Raw genomic sequence first — 22,041 nt, forward strand, 5'->3', positions numbered from 1 at the left:
GCGCAGCCCCGTGAAGTAAACACACTCGCTCCTTTGTTTCTCCAGCTCTCAGATCAGCTGCAAACACCAACTTCCAGTTTCACTTCATCTCAGCCACGAGGCTCGTCCTCCTGATGATCCCGCGCTCTCTCTCTCTCTCACTCGCCCGGGGAATACCTCATCAGAAAAACGACAGGAAGCTGCTGTAATCACCAACTCGGTCTTCAGACCAGGGATCGGTGTGTGTGCCCATGTAGCATTCAGCTTTCTGTCCTTTTAAGGAATAAAACAGCAGAGATCCTGCTTGTTATTTCCTATGCATGTGAAATCAGCAGGAAAAACAGACTCATGTTGTTCCTTACCATCTCTGTGGAACCGTTTATAGCGTTTCACCCCCAAAAAATCTACACAAACATGTCACGCTAAAGTCACTTTTTTAGCCCCTAAACACATTTTGCTGTGTACTTTGAGTCTGTATACTCCTATAGGAGGGCAGAAAAGTTTAATTAGTCCCTCCTGGTGCTTCGTTGATAGCTTTAGATTTTTATTTGAGTCACATTTTTCAATTTGTTTATATTTCTGTCTTCCTTATTACAGTTTTTGAACAATTGGGTCAAACAGTTTCTGCTGCAGAACTGCTAAACAAGGTCATGGACTTCTGGCTCGCCAACACATGGAAGTGACATCACACTTCCAGGAACTTTGTAGTTGAAAGTCATCTTAGTAGTCAACCAACTGTCTTGGCAGTTGCTATGACAACGATAAACAAGTCACAAGTTCAGAACTAGCTCTCACTTCGTTCCCGTCTAACTTATAGTCCATGGAAGAGTGACTTCCAGTTTGGCATTTTTTATTTTTAAGCAGTTGTGAGGCACAGTGGTGAAACCTAAAACTATTGCTCAACAGGTTGTTGCTAGGCAACCAGACGTTTCTCAACAGGTTGTTGCTAGGTAACCAAAGAGTGAGTCAGTTGATGCCATTAGCCTAGCCTAGCAGGCTGTGATAGGTTGAGGCTTTCCTCTGCCTACATCTCCCAGAATGCTGTGCAGTTCTGGATTGGACATTTCTATATATTTAATATCGGCGTACAGTTGGTATGGAAAGTATTCAGACCCCTTTAAATGTTTCACTCTTTGTTTCATTGCAGCTATTTGCTAAAAATCAAAAAGTTCATATTGTTTCTCGCGTTTCTCAGCATCCCATCTTAACAGAAATGTAGAAAGTTTAGCAAATTTATTAAAAAAAGAAAAACTGAAATATCACAGGGTTATTGCGGTGCACATTGTTATTGATTTATTGCCCAGCCCACCTCAGATGAGACAAAATTCACTGGGAAACATGAACCACTAACACAATTAACATACAGCCAGAGGCACAATGGACAGTTTATATCAAAGCAGATCCATGTATTAAAACCCTGACCTGAATGCAGCTGGATATTGATCCTACAGATCCCCAGTAACTGCAGGGACAACCATAAGGTATTCCCTCAAAGTGTAAAATTTTAGCTATGCACTACTTTGAGGCGGTTAATCACATAAAATCCCAGCAAACATTGAAGTTTAAAGCCACAGCCAGACAAACTGTAAAAACCCTCCAGGCTGCATGACTCCCATCTTATGATTACATACATAACTAAATGGGCGGCGGCTCAGTTTCAACGCAAACTATGGACCAAAAGTGAAGCAGCGACAAACACCTGCATGCTTATCTGCAACTCGCCCTCTGCTTCCCCTCCCTACGACGAACAAAACGGCCCAAATAAGGAGCTTCTGCTCGCAACGTCACACACAAATGTGCCAAGCACGTGTTCTGCACGAAAGAACCGCACTTTGTGTGATAACCCAGGCAAATGAGCGGGGACAGCAGGAAGAGGTGCTCTCCAGGCAGACGGAGCTCCGGTCTGGTGTGTCTCAAGATTCACCAGCCGAGGAGGAACGTCTCCTGAGCCAAAGTTACACATCCTGTATGGATATGGGACAGGAAGTGGAGGGGGCTGGGGAGTGACAACACCATGACATCAGCATCTGCTGCAGGCCTGAGTCACATGGAGTCATCTGCACATTTACCAGCCCCACTGAACGCATTCACAGTAAATCAGCACATCCAAAGTTCTGTCATGAGTAGAGCTGGAACAATTAATCGACTTCACTGTGATTAACTGGCCTCTACAGACTCAAACGGCTGTTTGCTGATCAGTAATTAACCCAAAAGTGTGCAGAAATCTGAACATTTTGAATTTATTAAAGAGCTTCTTTGTCTTTCCTGAAGTGGCAGTTTTAGTTTTAAATAAACACATTTTGCTATTAAATTAATACAAAAAATACAACAGATTAGAAGTCAGCATTATTTTTAACTGTAAATCTAATATTTGTTGCAAATAATCAAGTGTTAACTAAAGAAATGCTATACTGATTCAGTTGAATAAATACATGTTTATTTTCTCATATAAGAAAGTTATTAAATGATGTTTATTTGCATGTTTTAATGTATTTCTAATGTGTAAAAAAAACAGTTTGGGCGGCTAAATAAAAAAATCTGCAGAATGTGACAATTTGATTTTATCTGATTATTTGCTATTCAGAATAGTTAATTAACTTAATAAGTTGCAACCCTAATCATGAATGCAAACTGGTCAAAAACACCCACAATGCAATGCAAAACAAGCATTTTGGTCAAGGTTTTAATGTAAACATGTTATTACACTTGAAATAAGACAAAACTAACTTAGAAGTAACATTTCAGGATGTTGTTTTAAGTAAATAATTCCTTAAAGTTGATGAAAAAGTTCTAGTTTCACTGGCAGATTTTTCTTTTATTTATTATTTATTATAATTGAAATAATCTGCCAGTGGAACTTGTACTTTTTCATCAACATTAAGGAATTTTTCACTCTTTTTCTTACTGAGAAGTTACTTGTATTTGTAAGTTAGTCTTGTCTTATCCCAGGTCTTCAGCAGGGAAATTCAAATAAAGTCGTGTCAGCGTTAAAATGTGAGCAGCAGTAAAATAACGTAACTGTAGTCTGGCGGTTTGCATGAGCCGTTTGCATAAAGCTCACTAAGAAAACCTGAAGCTCACAAAGAAGCAAATGATGAAGAAAAACCCGTGAAGCTGGAGGTAACCTGAGCAGAAAGTTCATTTTACAGGTTTCTCCACAGAGAGGAAAAATACTACTTAATGTTTAGCATAATTTCATACGACTGCAAACTGTAAGCTAAGAGCTCTTTGTGGATGTGAAGCTAACTTTTCATTTAGCCTAACAACCTTTAGGTTTCCCTAAATTAGCTTTTACAGATGAATTCATGTGGATGTTTTGTAAAACTTTCAGTTGAACAAAGTTCAACATCTTTGTTGAAGTTTTGGATGTCGACTGTTGAGGTTTCTTCACGTTTGTATTTATGCTCTTATTTTGAAGTAGGTGAAGGCTTCCGTTTCCTCTCCGGTTCTCTTTCATTTTTTAACTCCCAATAACTTTATTTAACACAAGAAACATTCAAGAACAAAATAAAACAGAAGAGATATAAATGTAAATACAATACAAATACAAACTAATTTACTTTGGGCCTTTTGTACAGATTTAGCTAAAGAAATTGAAACATTTTCTGCCTTTTTGACAAGATAAATTCAATTGGAGGCAGTGATGCATGTTTAACATCACTGGCTGCATTCAGTGAATATTACCAAGTATGTTTTAGTTTTCTTTTCTGTATGAAACCAACAATTACAATTAGGAACCCTTTTTTCTGACCCATTTATACCTGTGAGGCGGTTTAGCGAAGCTCAGTCAGCCTTTTTCAGAGATATTTTCTTAAACAAAAGACAGAAGAAACAGCATCTTAATCCCGATTCAAAAAGAAAACAAAGCTGCAACATTAGCCAGGCATAAATGCAACAAACTCCTCATGATGTGCTGCTGTTTGGGTAGAAGGTGCAGAAAAGATTTGCAGGTTTGTAACATGACTCCATGCAGGCTGCACAGAGATGCAAACATGTGCAGGTGGTGGAAACTGAAGCTTCCTGCATCATCTCAGCTACCAATTCCAAAACGCAGCTGTTAATATGATTAACCGTGCAACCAAGACACAGAAGGAAAACATATTTCTCCTGGGATAGAGCTTCACATGGAAAGACGTTTTTCTCTAAAGCAGTGATGCCAAAGCCAGACAGACCCTTCTACAGCATGTCGATACTCCACTTTTACTCAATAAAAAAAATATTCCTAAAAGTGCATTTTTCCAACACGTTACTCAAGTAAATGTAACTGGCTACGACCCGACTCTGAATACAAATCATGGCTCCCAAAGTGATAAAAATCACAGTTTATAGGAAGCAGGGAGGAACGTGGATTTGTTGCATCACAATACTTATCTGCACCATCTCAGAATGACATCCAGGCATCAAGCAGCTGAATCAATGTGGCATTTATTTCTGCAGATTTTAATTAAATAGTGGCATAAAAAGCAAACTGAGCTGCAAAAATCTACGAGGTAGGAAACCAAAACACTGTTTTCCAACTGTTAGTTTAAAAAGCTGGTATTTAACCAAGCTCTCACATACACTGCAAAAACAAAAAACTAGTCAAAAATAAGTGGCATGATTTTATGTCAGCTATAGAAAGCTCTTTAAAAATAGCTATTAACTGCACCAACATGAAATTTCTAGAGAAAATATATTAGTACACTTGGAAAAAGACTAAACTCAGTAACTTTTCAGAGATCGGAGCTTTTTAAACACAATTTCTTAATATTGATGAAATATTACTAACTCCAGTGGCAGATTATTTCACTTATAACATTTTTCTATGAGTGAAATAATCTGAACTAGAACTTTCATTTTGTTTAACAAATTATTGACTTAAAAAAGCTCCTATATCTTGCTGAACATGTAGTTTAGTATTTTTTTTCTAGTGTACTGAGATGTTTGCAGTAGACCAAAAATACTTTGCAAGATTTTGTGTTTTTGCAGTGTTCCAACTTGGCTCTTATATTTTGTAACAAACTGACTCATTCCTCATCTGCAGGAGGCTTTTCAAGTCTGAATGATTCATAAATCAGACTTACTGGTGGCTAAAACAAAAAAAAGATTAACATTTTAGAAGAAAGCACGTTAAGAGCTGCAGAGAAGCTCCAGTGTTGGAGAAGTGAACGATTGACTGAGGCTGGCTGGAAGCGGCGCCTCTTCCTGCCATCTGCAGGAAGCTGCGTCTGACTTACATGAGCCTTCTCCCTGCGGGCCTCCAGCAGCTTGTCATGGTAGTGCTGAGCGATGGACGGGTCCACATCTGTGAGCTTGGCGGACGGGTTCTGCAGCATGTCCAGGGTCTTCGTGGGGTCGCCTTCGTCCAGCGCCTCGTTGATCTGTCCAATGGCAGCAATTCCTGCATGGACAAAGAAAACACTTTACTACAACAGACTGAGCTACTCAACCCTCGTTATTTATCCTCATCAGCTTGTTGATGTTATTAAAGGGGACAAAAACATCAATACTGAAAATGATTTTGTGCAAAAACAACAAAAAAAAAAACATGTAATGACCAGTGGTGTCCAAAGTGTGGCCCGGGGGCCATTTGAGGCACTTGGGCTGATTTTTGCGGCCCCCCAACTATCAATCTAGAATGATGCAAATTTGACCCGTCCAGACTTTTACTTGTAATTTGTAATTTTCTTCCAGTGAAAAATATTAATTTGCCTTTTATGAAAAGCAGAAAGTTTATTCTGAAAAGTCGACTTTGCTTTGCTTTTATCTGATTGGCTAAATATAGAAAAGCTTTTGAAAGAAAGTGAGCCAAAAGCTGTTCCTATATTGAGAATAAATTTGTTAAATCGACCCAAAAAAATGCAAAATCCTTTCCAAGTTTTGGATCTACATTAGACAAAATCTCTCCTCTACAATATGAAAAAAACTTAAAAATAAAAATTTTATTTTCTCCATTTTAGATTTTTATGTTTTTGGCCTGCAAAGACTTTTGACTCGATAATTTGGGCCCTCGTTGCAAAACGTTTGGACCCATCTTAACCTGTTCAAGGAATCATAATAGGTCACTTTTCGGTAGTTTGGCTGACCAGTTAGAGGTCTAGTCAAAGTTTTGCTGGTGTGAGCCTTACGTTCGTGCTCCTCCTGCACGGCCAGGTTGACCTGGTCGATGCAGGCCTGGATGTCGTTCCAGGTCAGATATTTGCTCCCCTCCTCTTTGGCTGCAGCTTTCAGGCGCATCAGCTCGTCCATGTACCTGAGCAGCAGAGGAAACAAAAACACGTCAACCTTCTGTAAACGTCTGACTGGAAACGACCCGGCTGCGTGACCTTTGACCCTGACCTCTGCGCGTACTCCTCCTCCACATTGCTGAGCCCGGTGACGGAGCTGGCCAGCTGCCTCCACAGGGCGGCCCGGTCTCCCACCTCCAGCGCCTCGTTCATCAGAACCACGGCGGACAGCATCTCCACGGCAACCAGCAGCTCAGGGTGGGTCAGGGAGCCCTGCAGGACGGGACGGGCGAAAAGTCACATGACTGATGATGTCATCACTGGAAATATGTTACAGTTTGAGAGATTCATCGATTTTGGATGGATGGATGGATGGATGGATGGATGGATGGATGGATGGATGGATGGATGGATGGATGGATGGATGGATGGATGGATGGATGGATGGATGGATGGATGGATGGATGGATGGAATGAGGCTTTAGTGAATCAGGAATTTGGGATTGGTCTAAAGAACTGCTGACTGATCTCTGCAGATTCCTCTGAGAATCGCTGAGTCATGCTAGTTCATGTTATAAAGCATCGGTTTGTGCTGAGTCAGCGGTTTTCTCGGGTCGGCCCGTTTGGCGGCTGCAGGCTGCAGGTGCGTGTCGTCACCTCAGCGCTCTGCTGCTGCAGACAGGCCAGCTCCTTCTGGTAGAGGTCGGCGGCGCCGGGGTGAACCTCGGGCAGCTGGGCGTCCGGGTTCATCAGCTCCTCCACCGTCTTCTCCGGCACGCCCGCTCTGATGGCGGCGTTGATGCGCTCCACCGCCTTCAGCACTGCAGCAGGCAGGAAGTTAGGAGTTAACAACGGGAACGGACACAGCTGGGAGATGAATTAATAGATTTTAATGGACTGGACGTCATGTGACTTATCGAACGCCACTCAGCGGTTGATAAAATAAAACAATCACATAAAGAATCAGAAAAAGATGCTAATAACTGTTTATATTACGACAGCTGGTTAAAAACGGGGTCCTGTTTGTAAAGTTACACAGTAAAAAATTAACAGCAATATTGGAGTTTAATAGATATTCCATTTTTGCTGATTGGCATGCCAGTTTGCATATTAGCTAAACATTTAACTAGCAACCAAAATGTTTAGCAAGGACCAAAGTATTAAGCTACTGAAACTAAACAAAAGTTACAAGCTAAATATTTAGTTGGAAACCTAAATATAGCTTCCTTGCTAAATGTTCAGTTTGTAAAATAAATGTTTAGTTAGGAAAATAAGTATTTAATTTGGAGCTAAATATTTAATTTGAAAGTTGAATATAATTTTTAAAGTAAATATTTAGCTTGTAAATTAAATATTCAGTTTGGAACTCAGACATTTATAAATAAGAGAACAACATGAAAATATGACTTTAAAAATGAATACCCACAGTTCGTAAATTTACAAACAGCACAAAAAGATTAATAAAAGGTTTTATATGCTAGCTTGACCATGATAACCGTATGCTCAGCAGTTCGGTGTGTTTCGGTTCAGTTCACACCAGCAGTCGGTGTGTGAAGCTCTTACTCTTCAGGTATCCGGCGGCGACCTCGTTCGCCACGTCCACGCCGCTCTGCAGCTCATCCTTCGTCAGAGGTTGTCCAGGAGACACCTAGCAGGGAGAAGTGATGATGAGGAGCCAGGAGAGCTAATCTGGGATTATCTGTGTGTGTGTGTGTGTGTGTGCGTGTGTGTGTGTGTGTGTGTGTGTGTGTGTGTGTGTGTAGGTGTGTGTACCTGCTCTTTGTTCTCCCTCTCGCCCTGCAGCTGCTTCAGGTACCAGCCTTTGTTCTCAGGCTGCAGGTTCTGGACTCCGACGGCCTTCAGAGCCTCGTACAACTTATCCTCGTCTCCTCCAACCAGAGCCTGCTCTGCCGCACTCAGGGCGTTGCTCACTGTAGGAGAAGGGTCAAAGGTCAGCCAATGCGTCAGGAAAAACAGGGCATATTCACAGCCTGTGCATGCAGCGCCCTGCAAAAGTGTGTCACATTGAAAATGCTGAGCCCAATAATAAGAAAATGTAGAAAAAAATTGGTGAATGGAATCGATTATTTGGGATTTATGCAAAGAATAGAAGCTATTAAAATGATGCTACTTTATTCAGATGATACCTTTACCAATACCAAGTTTCAAGAAACTGATAAACTGATTTATTTAGCAAGCGAAGCAGTCAGAGGTGAGGTTTAAATTTGGCGGCTCTTACCGTTGACCATGTTGATGTTGCCCTGGATTTCTGCCTGAGTCAGAAGCTCGTCGTAAATGTCTCGCTCTGCTTCGGAGTTCTCCAGTTGCTGCAACACAAACGGTAGCATTTTATTAGCTTCAGACAATAAAAACAGTCACTTCGAAGGCGGGGCTCGGTCCAGCTGGTTGTCATGGAGATTAAAGTATTTCTCAAACATCCAGGTATGTTTATTATCACTTATAATAAGCTACGATGTTGGTTCTATAATCTCAGCCTGGTCATTCTTACTCGTTTTCGTGAGCTGGCCACCTTCTCCCCCTTGGCTTGGTAGAGCGTGTCGTGGTACTTCTGGGCCGAGACCGGGTCCAGGTTGAGCAGCATGGCGTTGGGGTTCTGCATGGCGGCCAGGGTTCCCTCTGGGACTCCCTGGTCGATGGCCTCGTTGATGGCGATCACTGCAGCGTGCACTGAGGACGGAGGAGCAGAGAGGCCGGCCGCTTCATTTTTACTGAACTTAGATCAACTTTGCTGTGGTTGAAATGAAGCGATAACCGGCGGGAAAAAAGCCGCCAGCTGCTCTGAACGTCTAATCAACACATTTAATCCCAAATGGACTCCCACATAAACTGTAATGATGATTAATTATTTTCCACTGGCTGTTTAAATCAGATATGTGTTGTTTATTAGTGAGCTGCAGCGGCTGCACTGCAGAACAAAAACAACGTATTTTTGTTTTTTGCAGTGTTTAACTGTAAAGTGCTGCACAACAAAAACACAAAACCTTACCAAGCATTTTTGGTCTAGTTTTCAGTGCAAATATATTAACACACTTCAAATAAGACAAAACTAAATTATAAGTAACTTTTAAGCAACATATTGGAGTTTGCTTTCAGTAAATAACCCTTGATACAGAATAAAAGTACAAGCTCCTCTGGCAGATGAATTCATTTAAAACAAGACATTTTTCTCAAGTAAAATACATTATTAAGGCATTAATGATTTAAAACAAGCTCCTGTGTGTTGCTGACAAGTTACTTGTGAGTTAGTTTTGTCTTATTTTGGGTGGACTGAGATATTTGCACTAGAAAATGGACCAAAAATACTTGGTAAGATTTTGTGTTTTTGTTTTGAAGCACTTGCACACTGAAAAAAACACATTTTACCAAGTATTTCTGTCTAGTTTCTAGTGCAAATATCTCAGAACACTTGAAATGAGACAAAACTAACTCACAACTTTCAACTTTCAAGCACAATATAGAAGCTTGTTTTAAGTCATTAATTGCTTAATATTGATGAAAAAGTACTTGATTGATTGGCACATTATTTCACTGATAATATGGGAAACATTTGTTGTTGTATGTGAAATAACCTGCCAGTGGAGCTGGTCATTTGTTTGGAATATTTTAATTAAAACAAGCTCCTGTATCTTGCTGAAAAGTTACCTACGCATCAGTTTTGTCTTATTTTAAGTTTACTGAGATAACTGCAGTAGAATTGAGACGGGTCTTGGTACGGTTTGGTGTTTTTGCAGAGTCAGGCCCTCCCTCCGTTGACATCTGAACGCGGCTCACATGCAGCTTCGTCCACCGACAGCTCACTGGCCAGAATCCCTCCGATCTTGCTGAAGGCGGGCATCTGGATCCCGTACTTCTCCAGCTCGTTCTTCATGTTGTTGATTTCCTCCTCTGCAGGAGATGGCACAGAGCAGAAGCAACACATTCAGAGATGGCAGTGGAAAAACCGAAACCAGTAGGAAAAAGCAGGGACGAACTGTTCCTGGCCGACGTTTGACAGTGGGATTCCTGAAGCTGCCACAGACAGGAAAAGCTCTCACTGTTACTAATGGCTTTCACATTTCCAGCTGCTCCTTCTGGCCGCAGCTGCTCTGCCTGCCTCGTTCTCCTCTCTCAGGGTTTTACGGTGTGAACAGCTCCGCAGTGTTTAAACTTTCATTTTAACTTTACAAACAAGGGAACATCTGTAATGCTGACGATGACATAGTCAGGTTAAAAATAGAAAGCCTGACGGAAATAGAGGCAGACTCCTCCGCTTACCCGTGAATGCTACTTTTCCATAAAGATCCTGGATCTGTGGAGCCAAACCCAGCTTGAACAAGTACAGACTGTTGAAATAATAGAAAACAGAAACGCACAGTATGAGGTCAATTTTATACAGAAACTATAGAGACGTGCAAGAAAAATATGTGCATCATCATTAATCAGATAAAAAATTGGCACATTCTGCAAACTTTTCATTAAACTACTTAAGCAGTTTTTATAAAATATTAGAAATGCATTAAGAGATGGAAATAGATAATTCAGTCCCTGTTTTAAATAAGAAAAACATTTTATTGCCTCAAATGCGATAACAGCAGTCCTGTAGTGCAGTGGTCCCCGACCTTTTTATTACCGCGGACCGGTCGAGGCCCGGTGGGGGGTGGGGGGGGGCATGAACCGTCAGATAAGGCTTCTGCATGTTGGTGTTCCCGCTAAATCCTGAATATACCCAGTTTGGGTTGTCTTGGCCCTTTTATCGCAGCCTGTGGGGTTTTCCCTGACTGGGAACGAGAATACAACCTGCTGAATGTGACAGGTAGCCAATCAGAAAGCGCGGTGACGTCAGAACAGAGGGGAATCCCAAACAGCTGACATATCGCGGAACTGAGAGTCCGGTGGATATCGGAGATGATATGTGGAAATGTTTATTATTAAATCTAAAGGTCATTATTATGTTTATTCAGTTAAAAATGTTAACTATGAAAAACCAGTCACCTCCAAATCATAGTGCAGCAGCTGCTCATTTTACGTCTTTTATCGCTTAAAGTGACTCCACAAACTGTCACTATTGTTTCTACATCGTCATCCTTGTTTGGTCATTCTAAATTCCCGATATGTTGGGAATTTTACTGGATTATCCTCTGGAATCGGGATGTTTGTGACTGGAATCGGTTCGTGTTGCTCCTGCCTTGAGGCTGAACACGAACCGATCGAACCTGTTGTACTGTTATCAGCTCTGTGGTCACAGAGGTTTGGAGAATCGGCCGACATCCTTAAATCTTGCCGTCTAAACCAGGCTTAAGACTCACAAGCTCTACTCATCTCCTTTCGACCACTGCCCAAACGCTCTGACTCTGGTCGCTATGGTAACGTTTACATATCCCTTCAAAATAAGATACAGATGCGCCACAAAGACGAACATTTTACTTTCGTGAAAATTTTAACTCACGATAATGACTAACGGAGCCCTGAGCTTGTTTCTCTGCAACGAGACATCAGGGAGTGATGGAGACAATGACACCCGAGCTGTGTTGCTTATATCCACAGCCTGCTTGGTCTCTACGAGGTGAAGCAGCTTGAAGCTTCATTGCCTCATTAGCAGCAGGTCGCCATGTTACGCAGAGCGGCTTGTAATGTTTGACTCACCTACCGGTCCGGGATAAATCCATCCTCCTGTCTCTTCTCTGGGCCTTTTCCCCTTTGCAAAGAAACTTTCCAAAGACATCTGATCTGATTTCTTACTTATTTTCCTGCTTATGGGCTCAATGTTGGTGCGCAAGTAACAGAGAGAATTCGGTTAAAGGATTTTCAAAATAAAAGATCCTCCAGACTCAAATAATACATAAAACGGAAATATTTAATTATTTCTTGCGCGGCCGGGTACCAATTGGACCGGGGGTTGGGGACCACTGCTGTAGTGAATTTGAAAATGCAACTTGAGGTATTTTGAGTAAAACATGTTAACAAAAATATGTTTTATTTATATATATACACTGATCTGTACAAAACTCAACTGACAGACAGTAATGTGTACAAACAGAAAACAATTACTGTCTGTTATTGATGATGAGGACGTATTTAAAAGCCGTTAAATCCTTGGTGCTTCCATACAAAACCTTTCCATTCTGGCTTAAATGTTTGCTTTGGCTTCCACCTTTGAATACCTGCATTGTTCACCTCATGACATCATATTTAAACAGGTTTCAGGCCAACAAAGCCTGAATGGACAGTTTCTTAAATGCAACCAGAAAATAACTCCATCTTTCATAAACAAGCAGCCCTTTGTTGACCTCAGCAGGCCTTGTGGCCAGTTAGACCAACCGGAAGGAGGAGGAATCCAAGCAGAGCTCTGAGTTTCAGTGTTTGGCTTTTTAATGACCGACAGGCGGAGAGCGAACTGACCTGAGAGCGTGGATACAGTAGACGCAGCGCGGCATGTTCTTTCGGTCGTATATGTCTGTGGTTTCTGGGTAGAAGATCTGAAACAAAAGCAGTGAGGTAAGAAAATCAGCATCATGTTGGAGCATGTGTGCAGAAGATGAGCTCATGGTGAGAATTACACAATGTTCATGATCATTTACACACCCAGCGGCAAAACTCACTGCTTTGGAGTCAAAACCCTCCTTTATACTGGACACGGGAACCAATAGCCCAATTTTCCTCTATGTCACCAATCAGAGTCATTCTCATGATATTAGCTATTGATTTCCACATTTTTGGGAGCAATGATCAGCATTTAAAATTCCTTTGAAAGTGTTGTGCTCACCTTTGGCAGTCCCTTTTCTGCCATGGCGTTGAGCCACTGGATGACGTTGTCTGTGTGTCTGAAATGGAGGCCGGTCGCCTGCAGCAGAGAAACACAGAATCAGAACTGAAGAAAACACCATTTCTGTCTTTTGAAAAGCTACTGTTACATTTTGGCGGTGCGAACTGTAAGAGGAAACCTTATTCACCTAAACGCGTGTCACATGAAAATGAGTGTGTGTAGTGTGTGTGCTACAGTGTCTGGTAAAAGGACTTATACTGTGAATCTTTTACACATTTCGTCTTGTTGCACGTTTACAGAAATCTGTGCATTTCTCTGGATTTAATGCTGCAGTCTAACATCAAGAAAATTGAGGCGAAAAATGTGGATTCCAACAATTAAGTGATTTATGATGCTTCTTTTAAACTCTAAATCCAAATAAGCCGCTGCTGGCCCCACCCCCCACCTCAAACCCGCATGAAAACGGCTGCAAACAGAAGTGCAATTATACAACCGCACATCTTTGAAAAGCAAAAGTGGAGCCTCCTGTACAGCCTACAAGAATGCAGCAAGTGGTTTCTGGATGGTAAGTGAACAACAAAACATTTGTCTTTTCCAGCAGCCATTGTACAGCGCATACAGTTTGGGTTGCTAGGCAACAGGCGGAACTCCGCTGGGGTTGCTAGGTAACCTCACCAAAAAACATTAGCTTATTGCCAAAAATAGCTTGGTGTTCTTTGGGGGTTCTTAAAGCACTCTGGCTTTTTCAGTAGTAGAAACCCAAAAGGAAATGTAAAAATTTGTGTAATCATGTGAATTAAACATATAATAACAGATTAATCTCTTCCTGCTGTTGGCTGCTGCCACTGTTGGGCAAATATTGATGTCAAACTTGTTTACTGAAAATTTTGTGTTTTTCAAATGACATTCCTTTCAAATAATTAAAATATGGCACATTTAAATACCATTCTGCACTTCATAATCCAAATATTTATTTTCTGTTTTCTACTCCTGTCAGGTTAAAACCAGCAGTCATAAAACTTGATGTAAGCTAATTATGCTAATGATAGCAGGTATGTTACACACAGAGCAGCTCAGGAGAGATAAAGCCTCTGGTGTTGACATGTTGGTGTGGGGGCCCAAATGATAACATAACTAGGGCCCCAAAAAAGTTTTATCCGGCCCTGTCTGTCATTTTTATCTTTTGGATAAAAAACTGACTATGATGGGAGTTTCAGTCAAAATGACAAACAAGAGAAAAGTCCAGCTCAACCTGTGGGTGATGTGAAGGGTTTGACTGTAAGTCAGACCAGAGTGACTTTTCTTTCAACAGATGATCACTCTTCCACATTTAATACCCTAAACTAACCTTTACTAATTTACCCTCTGAACCTTTTTACTGTATTTTATTGAACGTAAAAAAAAATAAAGGAAAATCTGAATTAGTCTCAGTGGAAAACATCTAAAATCTTCTGACCTTGTAGCGCGTCTGCTCACGATCGTAGATCTTCTTGAGGGAAACCGTCTGCGGGGCAAAGAAGTTGCCCAGTTTGGCCAGATAGACGCCATTTCTCAGCCCCTCCTCCAGCTCCGTTGTCGGGGGCAACTCCTCGTCCAGACAGGCCTCCATCCATCTGCGGAGGAGAGAGGAGGCAAGCATGAAGCCAAGCAGCAACTTCCTCCGCAACGACGGGAACGGATCTCAAACCAAGGCTGATTCTGCACAAACATGTAGGGCTTTAACAATTAATCAGATTAATCGTGAATAATCAACTAGTAATCATAAACTAATTGATTAATTGATTAATCATTAATCGGAGTATGCAGTCAGAAAAAGACCATTTGTTGATTTGTTGTTAACTGAAACAAAAATGTACAAAAAACAGAAATTTACATTGAAAATAAAATAAAAAACTTTAATGTCTCCTCGTGGCGTTTCTGTAAAATTTCTCTTGTTAAGCACCTTTTGCCATCCATGTAGAAATTGGCTAAACTAAAAATAAAAACATCAGCTCTACGCTGTCGAGCAGAAAAGGCTGAACTTTTCACAGACTGATGTTTGAAGGATTTTTTGTCTTTAGTTACTATATTTTAGGCAATAAAATGTTAGTTTTCTTATTTAAAAAATTTATTTAATAATTTCTTTATATTCATTTTTATGTAAGTTTTTTATTACATAAAGGCTTGTGGTAAAATGAAAAATCTGCAGGATGTGGCATTTATTTGATCTGCTTAATCGATTAATCATCAGAATAATTGATTACTAAAAACATGCAGCATGAAGTCTGTAAAACAGCGAATCTGAGTGATGTTCTGCACATTCTGTCTGATGACTAATTAGTTAATTTTTATTTATTATTACAGCTCCGTGCCTGCAGCACTCAGTCAGCGCTCCCAGCATCCCTCAGGAGTGACATTTCATTTCTTCTAGGTCATATTATGAAATCACATTCCTGCCGAGTCAGCGCTGGGCCATGGAGGAGACGCGCTGCGCTCCCTCACTGGGAAGACTGGATTCAAACACCAGCAGCAGCATCTGGCTCAGTTACACCACTTTGAAAAAGACAGTTAGGATGTTTACTTTGAGAGTTTTATGATGAGTTATCTTTTCATCTCAGATGTTGTGGTTCTCATGTAAAACTCTGCGCTCACTCAGAAACCTTGCTGCTTACCAATATCCTCCACTCTCAAAACTATGCACAAACATTTCTCTCCTGTATCATTTCTACCTATGAAGGTAAAAGCCAGAACCAAATGACATCAGGTCGGTTCTTCCACCCAGTTCTTGTTGCATTTTCTGCACAATATCTGAGATATATAAATTTAATTACTGCAGGAGAAAAGACTTGTGAGACTTCTTTGGATTTTCCATTTCACACTGCAAAAACAAAATCTTACCAAATATTTTTATCTAGTTTCTAGTGCAAATACCTCAGTTCACTTGCAATAAGACAAAACTGAGTTAAGTAACTTTTTAGCAAGATTCAGAATTTATTTTAAATCAGTCATTGCTTAATTTTACTTGTAATACAGGAGAAATATCCACCAGTGCAACTAGAACTTTTTCATCAATTTTAAGGAACTACTGACCTAAAACAAGTTCCCATATCTTGCTCGAAAGTTACTTGTATGCTATTTTTGTCTTGTTTTAAGAAAACCAACTAATTTCACTAGAAACTAGACCAGAAATACTTGGTAACATGTTGTGGTTTTGTAGTTTAGCTTTATTTTTCGTCTCTCACAGGAAAACTAGGAAAGATTGGAGTTTCAGCCAATAGAATGACGGCGTGTCGCTGCAACATTACGGTACGCTAGTTTTACTAAAAGTGTTCACAATAGGCGGTTTGGACGAGACAATTCAACTAACTGTCGACAGAAACATGTTGGAAAAATATTTTCTTCTTGTAAAGGAGTGTATTTAAAACATGCATTTAAGACATGCAGCAGTGGAAATGCATCCCTGATGTACGGAGCGTCACGCTCGCTTTTATTGACGTCTGTTTAGGTTTAGTTGAAGAATCAGATTTTATGTTGACATTGTCCACGACTGTAGCAAAATTCCATACTTATATATTGTGTTATACAACAGAGTCTTCAGTCAGAGGCCTATTCTGAACCACTGTATTACAGACTGCTACAGGAGATCCATCCTGCTCACAGCCATTAGTATCTACAATAACTAACTGGAGGAAGTTGGATAATACAAATACTGAGTTAATTATGTATTTTTGAATTTCAAATCCTGTTTGAAATTAAAACAATTGTTTCCCAAAATGATTAAAATGCAAATAATGATTAAGATATAAAAAAATTACAATAAAATATATTTTTATCATCATCATCATAATAATCAAATTACAATTGCACATAATATAATTTTTTTATTATAAATAAATAAAAAACAAAAAATACAATCTCCATTTACACACAATAGATTTTTACAATTTGATCCAAAACCTCAGCTCTCACTGGGAAGCTGCATTTCCATGAGGAATTCCCCAGTGCCAGAGCAGATTCAGTGAAGTCCCATTAAAAAAAAGAAAGAAAGAAAAACAGCCTCTCCTTTAATCTGCTGAGAAAACACTCCCACTCCCCTGCAGCAGCAGCAGCAGGGTTACCTGTGTCCTGGGAAGGATTAAGAGATTCCTCTGCTCCTGCATGCACACACACGCATCTCTGTTGCAAGAGCTGCAAGAACAAAAAGGGGCTTCTGAAGGTTTTACTCATTAGCCTCATCTCAGGTACAGTTTTAAACAAAAAGCACATTTAAATAAAAACCACACCCCAAACTAACCAACAACTCTGAGCTGCTTTTAATCTGCCTCCATCAGGACAGGAAGGTCCCAGAGCCACTGGACTGTTTAACTGCCAACTAGGACTTAAACGATTCATCGGATTAATCAATTATTGATGTAATTGTCAAGTAATTGATTAATCGTTAACTGGAGTAGGCCATTTGCTGAGAGAACACACTCAAAGCAGTAATTGAGCATAAACTATACAAAAACATAAACATTTAGCATTTAAGGCAAATAAATCGCTTTTAGCTTCGTTTAAAAATCTGTAAAACTATTAATAATCTCCTAAAACACATTTATCTGCCATGCTAACTAGCATTTGCATTCATTACAGGCTGTGCTGTCAGGAGGCAGATGCACCATTAGGAGTGGTGATTGACAGCGCTAAGACCCGCCTCCTGGCTCTGATTGGTTGCTTCCTGTTGGCACTAAGAGAAAGCAGAGGGGATTATTTTTTTCCACAGATTATCCGTCTCGTGTTGTACTGCCACAACACAGAGGTTGTTCCAACAAATATATTAAAATATTTACATACTGCAGCTGAACAAACTGTGTCTTATCTTCAATGTGGAGCCTCAATTTCAGAGAGTTTCCCAACACTTGGGTTTTCCTGAAGTCTCTTGGTCTGCAAACAAATGTAAGGGCGGGCGGCTAACACCAGCTGAAACAACTTCCCTCTCAGGAAGTCGTGACATGGGGGCTTTCAGACAGGCCTGCCATTGAGGCCGGGGCGACCGGGCCGGGGCGCGGGGCCGGGGCCCTTCTCTCAGGAACAAGCCCCCACTTTCACTCTCTGCTGGCGCAGAGAAAGGCTCCATAAAGACTCCTAAGTAATGACTCTCTTTATCAAAGCTACACACTCCTTCCAGCCCAGCACAAACACAGTCACACCCTCCACTTAACCAGCAAGATCTGCAGCTCTGAATGGGATTTCAGGATGCCTCTCTGAAAACGACTCAGGAAACAAATGTACAGTTGTGTTGTGGACTCCAGGCATGTCTGCAATTCAAAATACAGCCACAGATATGAAGACAACGACTGGAATCCTAATAATCACTCAAAACATGAAGGTGTAGCTGTCTAAAGGTTACAGCTCCAACTCATTCCACACATTTTAAAGCTGTGAGAAGATTTACAAAGAAAGAAAGAAAGATGTGCCTTATCTCTGACGCAATCAGAAAGTTGAAGGTATTTCTGAACTTAACTTAATAATATATGGCCATGAAAACGTACAATTAGATTGAAATTAAAATAAATAAAATTAAATATTCTGGAAATAATTGTGAAATAAACAGATGCATTTCTGTGAATCCTAGAAGAAAATAGCGTGCACACATTGCAGCATAAGGGAAACGTAGAACATGCATCCAGATTGCTGCTAGGAAGCTGAAGTCAACCCAGAGGTCAGAGGTCAATCTCATAGGAAGAGGTCTTCTGCTGACCATCATCTCCACAGGAAGACGCTCTGACTTCAGGAAACGCTGTGGCCAAGTCCAAAATGTTCCTGCAGGATGTTACAAAACTCTTCATTCAGGCACAAAACAAATTAAAACAAAAATAAGATAAATTTCCTCCACAAAGATGAGAAACGTTGAACTTTTTGTGTCCTGAGTTTCAGTCAGAGCAGTTTTCTGCTTCAGTCGCTGTTTAATAGAGAGCAGATAATTATGGCCCAGCTAACAGACCACAATCCGTTTCTGTGTGACTGCAAAGTATTGTTGTCCTGCTACAGGGAGCGGCCCAAAAGGTTTGACTCACTGATTAAAATAAAAAAACGGGCCAGTCAAGTCTACACCACGCTTCAATAAGCAGTAAAAAAGACAAGATCTTGTATCTTTTTCTTAAAGATGAACTGGGATATTTATAGATATGATGCAAAAGGTTTTGGGAAAAAAGACCGTCAACGTGTAGGAAACATTTTGAAACTGTTGCACCTGAAAACATCTGCTTATTCACAGAAACTCATGCTTCCAGTAAAAACCAGAAAACATTCAAGATAATATTCAGCACTGATATTTCTACACAATGTTTCTCACAGGATGGAGATTTACTTGCAGCACATTTACTGTTCAACAAAATAAGTTGATATAGAAGAATTAGAAACAAATCAAATCCGTATCACATTTTCTCAACTCTAAACTACATGAGCTTTGCTAAACTGTTGACAATAGATGTCAAAATAACAGGAAGCCAAGTCTAAAGGTCGGTCATGGATCAGATAAAATCATCATTAGAAGAACAAACTCCAACTAAACTGACAGTAAAAACAGATCAGTTTACATTCACATTAAAGCTTTGCAGTTAATTTAAAATACTTTGAATTATGGGAGATTTAAAAAAAGCAGTGTTAAGTAAAAATTGACTTTATTGCCCCGTTAATGAGGAGAAGCAAAAGCAAATGAGGTGGATTAGCAGTGTTTGTTATCCTGGATATGTTTACTATTGAGCTGTTAACATGACGGTCTCATGACAACAACCTTCAGTCAGAGGCCTCTTCAGAGTCGTTGCAGGACTGACTGCTACTGCATCACCATGCATCAGTCTGAAGACATTTTGATGATATGAGCTAAGCCCGCCATTTTTTCATGGACTGATAATAAAAACCAACAGTTTTAGGTGCAGAGAAGGTTTTATCTTAATGCATGTGCATTATAGGACTTTTTCAACAGTTTGCCAACTAAGTGCCTCAAACCGTTTCTCCTAAACAAATGCAAAGCAGCGTTGCTTCAAGCTGGGAAACCCCCCGATTTACATGCAAATACGAACACACGCATCACAGAGGCAAACACACAATAACTCTGGACAAACAGATAAATCTTTACTGCATGTTGAATAAAGAAAGGCGGAAGTGCGATCACTGAATAGCTGGAAAAGCTAATTACATGAGGCGGTGCAGACATCGTTCTCCTGCTTCTTTCACTTCCTTCTACCTTTAATTTCAACCCAGATTAAACCGACTGACTTCACCAAAGCCTGACTAAAACAGTGGGAGAAAAGTGAAAGAATGACAGCCAAGTTGTCCATTACATGCTTTACTGGAACACTGGAATCTGACCTTATTCTGTCCGCCGAGCCTCAGCAGCAGCTGGACTCGCTGCAGCCTCTCACGGCTCGGTTTAAAGTCCTAACGATGGAGCGCCAACTGGAAAAACCAAGACAAGGTCTCTGCACATTCACACATTCCCAAAATGAAACCTGAGACCTTTTGCAGCTGTTTTCATGGCCTACATTAACAGAGAATGGCTCAAAACGTGAAAAAATTAGTCATTTTTAGCTTCCGCATTCAGTTTGTTCCCCAAACAAACATCCTGGAAATTTAAAATAAAGATTAAAATCAGCTCCTGCTTAGATTGGGTGAAAGGCTTTTATTCTGAAAAACTGCTGTACCCCTGCAGCTTTTAGCCTATATTAGTGCAGCCATTGCAGTTTATGTAATCAAAGAAAACAGAAACATTATTAATAAAAAAAACAAACATTTTGTTTCATTGATAAAAAAATGTTATAAGACTTTATTTCTCTGTAAAAATCTCACCCTTAATGCAAGATTTTTAAATTATGGGGCCAAACAAAAATATCCGTTTATCTGTTTCCCACCATCAGCACATTTAGCAGCACATACATGATGTTGATTGGCAGCGCCAACACCCTCCTCTTGGCTCTGATTAGCTTTTTTTTTACCAGAATCTGTGAATTTTGTCTCATTTGTCTCCTAACATGCAGTTTTAATAAAAATGGGAAGAAATATTTTTGTAAAAGTTTCATAAAGGATTCACATGAAAACAACATTTTTAACCTTCTCCTAAGTGAAGGAACCCTCACAGATGAAAAGCAGCAGGAAACCTGGAGAGGTAAAAGGTCCAAACAAAGCCCGACTGCTGCTGCTCTGAAAGGTAAATGGTCTCATGTTTCACCGGCGGCCAGGTGAGATCCAGGTGAGAGGCGGGAGGCACGTCTCCTGATCCGTCTCCTTTCATTTCCTTTTGTCCTCCACAGCCGTCCCGCTTACCGCCGGCCCGGCTGACTCACACATGTTTTCCCAGAGGCGTCCCCATTTCCACGGAAACAACCTTTACAAACGATTACACAAAAACCACTAAGAGCAGCGTTAAACAGCAAACAAGCTCGTTTACGAGGCAGATTAGCAGGCAGACAAAGGTCAAGGTCACATGAACTGAGGCAAACACGAGGGAGTTTTAAACGTTTCAACAAAGCCGTTTTCTTTTTTACGTTGTTTGAACAACTCTTGTAGCAAAACGATAAACTGAAAAAACTTGAGAAGGTTGACAGATTTTTCCTCTTTTTCAAGTTGAAAAAAGTTCTTCTGATCTGGATTGGAGTCACTGGGAGAAACCAGATTAAGAATATTTTATTTCATGTGGATCTAGTTTTAGGTTTAAACAGTTCCAGGATGGGAAACGGCTCTTTGCCCGGGGTGCCTGTGTGTCTGGGGGCAGCATAAGCACTGCTGTAGCCATTATCGGATCTGAGATTCCAGTTCAGTGATAAATTAAAGTGATATTTCACATATGAGGAATATTAACTGTAATGACTTGGACTGATCAAACTGCACTAGAGAAGACTAACACACAATCTGATATTTGGAAAATTTATGACAAAAAAACAGATGGACTCTGCTAGGGCTGAAACGATTCCTCGAATGATTCGAGTACCTCGATTACTAAAATTCCTCGAGGAAAATTTACCTGCCTCGAAGCTTCGTTAATTTATGTTTTATTAGTTAGCGCACCGTGTTCCGGCCGGGACTTCATTTGCGTTGCGCGGAGCTCTCACTTCCGCCTCTGAGTTGTTGACAAAA

The 22,041-nt window shown here is 40.5% G+C and overlaps 1 protein-coding gene across 1 annotated transcript in view; it reads right to left on the reverse strand.

The window, feature by feature from the left end:
- Positions 1 to 22,041, reverse strand: part of iqgap1 (IQ motif containing GTPase activating protein 1) — a 55,907-nt gene that overhangs the window by 17,819 nt on the left and 16,047 nt on the right. The window contains exons 3-15 of the mRNA XM_088004492.1: positions 14,405 to 14,561; positions 12,949 to 13,026; positions 12,585 to 12,661; positions 10,461 to 10,528; positions 9,978 to 10,091; positions 8,695 to 8,873; positions 8,425 to 8,512; positions 7,959 to 8,116; positions 7,749 to 7,833; positions 6,843 to 7,006; positions 6,298 to 6,458; positions 6,087 to 6,211; positions 5,196 to 5,359 (exon numbers count right to left, since the gene is read on the reverse strand). Coding sequence (XP_087860618.1) covers positions 5,196 to 5,359; positions 6,087 to 6,211; positions 6,298 to 6,458; positions 6,843 to 7,006; positions 7,749 to 7,833; positions 7,959 to 8,116; positions 8,425 to 8,512; positions 8,695 to 8,873; positions 9,978 to 10,091; positions 10,461 to 10,528; positions 12,585 to 12,661; positions 12,949 to 13,026; positions 14,405 to 14,561 — 1,618 coding nt within the window. The remainder of the gene's footprint in view (positions 1 to 5,195; positions 5,360 to 6,086; positions 6,212 to 6,297; positions 6,459 to 6,842; positions 7,007 to 7,748; positions 7,834 to 7,958; positions 8,117 to 8,424; positions 8,513 to 8,694; positions 8,874 to 9,977; positions 10,092 to 10,460; positions 10,529 to 12,584; positions 12,662 to 12,948; positions 13,027 to 14,404; positions 14,562 to 22,041) is intronic.

Source organism: Poecilia mexicana, unplaced genomic scaffold, assembly GCF_051168715.1.
Source record: "Poecilia mexicana isolate PSO_F unplaced genomic scaffold, ASM5116871v1 scaffold_3, whole genome shotgun sequence".
In the NCBI taxonomy this organism is placed as follows: Eukaryota; Metazoa; Chordata; class Actinopteri; order Cyprinodontiformes; family Poeciliidae; genus Poecilia; species Poecilia mexicana.